Source organism: Pteropus vampyrus, unplaced genomic scaffold, assembly GCF_000151845.1.
Source record: "Pteropus vampyrus isolate Shadow unplaced genomic scaffold, Pvam_2.0 Scaffold577, whole genome shotgun sequence".
Classification (NCBI taxonomy): domain Eukaryota; kingdom Metazoa; phylum Chordata; class Mammalia; order Chiroptera; family Pteropodidae; genus Pteropus; species Pteropus vampyrus.
The window spans coordinates 186,887-193,632 of NW_011889358.1; the positions used below are offsets into that span (position 1 = coordinate 186,887).

Consider the following 6,746-nt stretch of genomic DNA (forward strand, 5'->3'; position numbering starts at 1 on the left):
TAGCATATTATTCTGTGGATGATTTACAGATAAAATATATCTATGTAAACAATATTTTTAAAAAATGCTGGTATAACTGTATCATGATTAGTCAATGTTGATGTTACTGAAAAAAGTATACTTTGGATAGAGAGGAGTTGGTGGTTTTCATAATGATAAAAACTCACATTCACTAAGAAGATATAACAGTTCCAAATTTGTGTCTGCATAAAAATACAGTGTTAATATTTAAAAAAATAAAAAAATTAATGTAACTACAAAGAGAAAGAAACAATTCCATAGTTATATAAGGAGATTTAAATAGCTCAGTAAGATAAAAACAGTAAAAGTACAGAAGATTTAAATCATGCAATTAATGAACTAGTAGAACACTGCACTCAACTATCACTACCCATAATTTTCAAACGTACAGGAAATGTTCACAAAATTCTGAACATAATTTAAGCCATGAAGTGAGATTCAACTAATTTAGAAGGATTTAATTTAAATAAAGTATGTTTTATGACACCATAAAAGGAATTTTTGGAAATTTTATGTTCCATTGGACCCATTTACAGCAGATTGAGGCAAATACAGCTCAGTGGTCCCTCCCTCAGGAGAAAAAGAAAAGAGTGGAGCATGTGTCCAATATTTGGGGTTTTCAGGTGCTTCTGAGGACTGGTGTCTGTCTAGCGCATCTTTCAGTTTTTATGGGACCCAACATACTCTAAATGCCTGGAAGCTGCTGGTATGCTGTTGCTTCCAGGACATAGTTACAGAAACAGAGAGAGTAAGAGATTACAATATTTATCTTGAAAATATGTACTAGATTTCACAAAGTAAAAAGCTCTACATTTAAAGTGTACTGCACTAATACATATTGCCTCATAGAGCTGTATTTAATAAAAAACGTATAGATCCTTTAAATGTAAAGGAATTATCAATGTCATCCTGAAAATACAAAAAAATTACACACTAATTTTTAAACTTTACACTTGATATACAATGTGTTATTATATGCACCTTTTTAGGAACTAATAGTAACAGAATTAGTATTATTTTTTACCCCACATTATAGAGTATATCTCAAATAAATACATTTCACTTCCAGAAAATTTTGCAGGAAAAATAAACTTTACTATATTTTAAAATAAGTCAATTAAGCATGTATTGGAGAAACTTGGGTATGAAATTGGAAGAAATGGGAAACAACTAAATTAACAATAATTTTGCATATAAAGAGACTATAAAGAATGAGCATACTTAGGAATATTAAGGTTTTACTTAAATGCTCTTTTAGAGTGCCCTTTATTTTTGACATAATAAAAATTCACTTATTTGTAGAAAATACTACTTTATGGAAAATGTCTTTGAAGGCTTGTTTTACTTGCTGGTTTCTCAAGGTGTAAATAAAGGGATTCAACATGGGGGCAACAGAGGTATTGAGGATAGCTACTCCTTTGATCAATGATGCCTTTTCTTTTGCAGAGGGATTAGCATACATGAATATACAGCTTCCATAAGAAATGGAAATGACAATCATATGAGAGGAACAAGTGGAGAAAGCCTTTTTTCTCTGACTGGCAGATGGAATTCTCAAAATAGTCCTGATAATGTACATATAAGATAAAATCACTAATGCCAAAGTGAATAGCAAAGTAATCAAAGCAAAGTAAAAACCGATTACTTCTAGGAGCCACGTATCTGAGCAAGATAGTTGTAAAAGGGGAAAATAGTCACAAGCAAAGTGATCAATGACATTGGAAGCACAGTAATCCAGCCGAAGGAGAAGCATAAGGGGTGGGAAAATGGTCAGAAACCCTCCCAGCCACGCACACAGCACAAGGAGGGTGCAGAGTTTCCTGTTCATGATGGTTGTATAATGAAGGGGTTTGCAGATGGCAACATAGCGGTCATAGGACATGGCAGTTAGAATGTAAAATTCAGTCACCCCCATGAAAATAAAGAAAAATAGTTGGGCTGCACAGTTATTATAAGAAATAGTCTTATCTCTGGTGATAATTGCCCCTAGAAATCTAGGGATACATACAGTTGTAAATGAGATTTCTAAGAAAGAGAAGTTCCGGAGGAAGAAATACATAGGCGTCTGTAGATGGGAGTCCACCAAGGTTAGGGTGATGATAGTCAGGTTCCCAGTGACACTTAATATATATGTGATAAATAAAAAGAGGAAAATCACAATCTGAAGGGCAGGATCATCAGAAAGGCCTAGGAGGACAAACTCTGTGATTACTGTGTGGTTCATTTCTCTCTCTCTCTCTCTCTCTCTAATGTTTTAAAGATATATAAGCGGAAAAAGTATTAAAGAGAGGAGATGAAAGATAGAATTCGTCATGATCAATATTATCATCACTGATGCAATTCTAAAACATTTTCTATAATCCATGCCAATATTATTTTATTTTGACTATCTTTTTTGCATTTCTTAATACATATTTGTGAATCCTGCTTTATTTACTAGTTCTCTTATTTTATACCTGGCAGAAGTCGAGCAATCTTCATGCAATAAACCACATCTTTGAGAGGTAGTAAATAAAATCAATATGTCTTGCTTTGTCCAGTTTATGCAAATCTTAAATTTTTGTTGAAACAATCATATGAAGTATGCGTTTTTCTTTCTTTTCTGTCATGTATTTATTAGAGGTTATTGCCACCTAAAAACAGAAATGAATGATCTTAATTCCATCAAAAAGTAAAAGTGAAATTTAGAAGACTAAAGTAGCAATCCATTATGCTTTTTATGATATAAGAAATGAATTAATAATTTTCTTAAAAAAGAAAATAGAATTTTTAGTTTTAATTATTTTATTTATTAAATTATCATTAATATTAATATTTATAGGTGTGATTATCAAGATAATATAGAACATTCTATACATATTATATAGCTATATATGTATTCACGATAGAAAAAAATAACCTAATTATTTTAACAAAGAGAACATATTCACCTACTTATTGTTTTTTCTTATAGTTCCATCAAAATCATTAATGCTTGAAATCTTCTGACAGGCTAGACATCTATATATAGAAACATTTTTATTTTTGAGCTTAAAGGAACATGCAGTATTTATCTACCTATTTTTCATTTTGCACTGAAGCACAAATTGGAAAAGTAATTATTTGCCTCAGATCATAGCAGCTGTCATCCAGTGCATTTTCCATTTGAACATCTTTTTTTTTTTCTGTTATTAAGCTTTATGAAAAAAATGTTTGATTCCCTTGTTATTCTGCCCCACGTTCACATGAGACCACTGATCGATAAGAACATTTTAGAAGTAGACAAGAAAACGTCTCTCACTTGTCCTAAGCTATTCAGTTAATTCTCAACTGTTCTGGTTATACTATGCTGTAGATTTGGTTTACTAAAATTGTGATAGTCATCTTCTTCATATTTTTGATAGTTAAATTTATACTGTGAAAGATAGAATGTAAAATCATTGCTTCTCTGCCAGACACTAGCAAATTCACAATAATCAAATTAGATTTTATTTTTTCTCTATTTTATGATGGCTTGAGAGAAATAGGAGCTAGAAATAGAATGTCAGAAACCTTAAGATGTGAAAATATACTCTAGTCCTCTTCAATAATGTTGATCTGGAAGTTTAAGAAAACAATATTTAGAGAGAAGTGAGATGCATATGATAACATTGGGTATTATGAGTATAGATTCTTAAACTAGGATCTGGCTTCCCTCTGATTGAACTTATAGCTCAAAATTCCCAAGTCTACTTGTTTGACCTCAGAAGAGAGTTATGCACTGATCTTCTGGGAACAAAAAGTCCAGGCCACATCTCGGCTACATTATAGACCATGAGGGATTTCTGGAATCTTCTTTGGATTTATCAATAGCTTCCTAACTCTTTCCTAGTGTATATCCCTTGAGAATGGTTATGTTCATCTTTATATACCACAGAGTACCTAACACGTTGACTTCTACAAAATAATTACTTTCATTAATCATAATTACTTAATATTTCATGAGTAATAAAAGTAGTTGTGAACATTATTTTCTTATAAGAATAGAACTCAATCTAATTTACAGTTAATCATCTTAAAATGTAAAAATTTTCTACATATGCACTTTTTGTTATTTATCTTTAAGCTTTGTTAGTGTTGGGGCATCAAGAAACAAGGTTTTTAATAATTTTAAGTTAAATAATAACTATTATAATATATATCATACTCATGATTTTTTAAAAGTGCTATTACATAGATTAACTAATTTAATCTTTATTACAAATAGCAATATTTAATTAAAGTGCTAATTTTGTCCATCTTATTCATATTGGCCTTTACATTTATTTATCATATCTTCAATATTCTAATGAGAAATATCACAAAATACTACTCTTTCCTTTAATTGAAATTCTGGTTAGTGAATTATTGTTCATTATTATTTTATTGTTGTTCTTTATCTTTCCTAAATATTTTCATTAAAAATATATAGATGGGGACGGGTAGCATGGCATAGGGAATGCAGTTAGCACTAACGTAATGGCTAAGTGGGAAGCAAGAAGAGAGAAAGACCAATTAGGGGGATCGTTTTAGAAACTATATAAATGTCTAACCAGTGTACTGTATACTTGAAACTAATAATAAAATTAATTTTAAAAATAAAAAATATATGTAATCAGTTATTAATAAACCATACATTTGTTATATAATTATGTAAACTAATACATATTGCATAACTACTTAATATTAAATAAATGTTATATATTTAAAAGAAGTTATTAAACATGAATTTAACATAAGAAACACAGTTATGTATTTATATAATCAAATAACATAGTCCCAATGCAGAACTAAACTAAATCACAGCTGCGAGGCAAGTTTGTTTGGGAATTACAGGAAGAGAGGAGTTAGCAGAGAGTGTGGAGAAAAATGGAAAAAGAAGATAGACATAACTCAAATCTGTGACAGTTCATGTGTGTTATGTGACACTGAGTCAGCTCCAACTCCTGCCGACCCTATGAATGAGTGACGTCCATAATGTCCTGTCCTTAGCAGCCCTGCTCAGCTCCTGCAGACTCATGCCTATGGCTTCTTTTATGGAGTCTATCCATCTCGTATTTAGTCTTCCTCTTTTCCTGCTGCCTTCTCTTTTCCTTGCTGATTCTAATTTTTTTCTTTTACTTCTGACAATTTGATTATAATGTGTTTCAGTGTGGATTTCTTTAGCAAATTTCGAGTACACGGTATAATTATTAGTAACTATAGTCACTACACTGTACATTAGATCTCCAGCATTTATGTATCCCACATAGTTGAACCTCTGTTCCCTTTGACTAATGTCTCTCCATTTGCCAATCACTGCTTCAATCTCTACTCTTGTTTGAGTTCAACTTAAGATTCCACGTGTAAGTGAGATCATGCAGTGCTTTTCTGGATCCGGCTTGTCCTTCAGGTTCATTCATGTTGTTGCATGTGGCAGGATTCTTATTTTTCAAGGCCAAATTATATCTTATTGTATATGTAAACCATGTTTTTTTTTTTAATTAAGTTTATTGGGAGTAATATTGGTTAATACAATTATATAATTTTCAGGTGTACATTATAATTTAACATCTGTATATTCTATTGTGTGTTTACCACTCAAAGTTTAGTTTCCTTCAGCTACAATATATTTGGACTCCCTTGACCCTGCTACTTCTCCCCTTTCTCCCCTTCTACCCTCTGGTAACCACTAGTCTACAGTCCATGTCTATGAGTCTGTCCTGTTCCTTTGTTGCTTTTAGGTTTATATCCCACATATAAGTGATATTATGTGATTTTCAGCTTTTTCTGTCTGGCTTATTTTGCTTAGTATGATTATCTTGAGAACCATCCATGTTGTTGTAAATGACAGTATTTCAACTCTTCTTATGGCTGAGTAATATTCCATTGTATATATGTACCACTGCTTCTTTAGCCAATCATCTATCGGAGGACACTTTGGTTGCTTCCATGTTCTGGTCACTGTGAATAATGCTGCTATGAACATTGATGTGCAAATATCATTATGGATATTATTTTTCAAGACTTTGGGGTAAATACCCAGGAGAGGGATTGCTGGATCATATGGTAGATCAATTTTTAGGTTTTTGAGAAACCTCCATACTGTTTTCTATGTGGCTGTACCAATTTGCAGTCCCACCAGCAGTGTATGAGGGTTCCTTTTTCTTCGCATCCTCTCCAGCATTTGTTATTACTTGTCCTGTTGATTATTGCCATTCTAACAGATGTGAGATGATATCTCATTGTGTTTTTGATTTGCATTTCCCCTAATAACTAGCGATGCTGAGCATCTTTTCAAATATTTGTTGGTCATTAGTATGTCGTCTGGGGAGAAGTGTCTGTTCAGATCTCCTGCCCATTTTTTGATTGGATCATTTGTTTTTTTGTTGTTATTGAGTCATATGAGTTCTTTGTGTATTTTGGATATTAGGTCCTTATCGGAGGCATTGCTTGCAAATATATTTTCCCATTCGGATGGTTGTCTTTTTACCTAGTTGAAGATTTCTTTTGCTGAGCAAAAGCTTTTTAGTTTGATGTAATCTCATTCATTTATTTTTGCTTTTACTTCTATTGCCTTTGAGGTCAAATTCATAAAATCCTTTTAAAGTCCAAGGTCCTTGAGTTTCGTTTCTGTTTTCTTCTATTCATTTTGTTGTTTCAAGTCTTATATTCAGGTCTTTAATCCATTTTGAGTTAATTTTGGTATGTAGTGATAGAAAACAGTCTAGTTTCATTCTTTTGCAAGT

General features: G+C 31.9%; 1 protein-coding gene across 1 annotated transcript; it reads right to left on the reverse strand.

The window, feature by feature from the left end:
- Window positions 1-1,309: 1,309 nt before the first annotated feature.
- LOC105308437 (olfactory receptor 6C3) lies at window positions 1,310-2,245 on the reverse strand. Its single transcript, XM_011384411.1, has one exon. It carries the CDS (start codon window positions 2,243-2,245, stop codon window positions 1,310-1,312), a length of 936 nt encoding a protein of 311 aa, XP_011382713.1.
- Window positions 2,246-6,746: the final 4,501 nt, after the last annotated feature.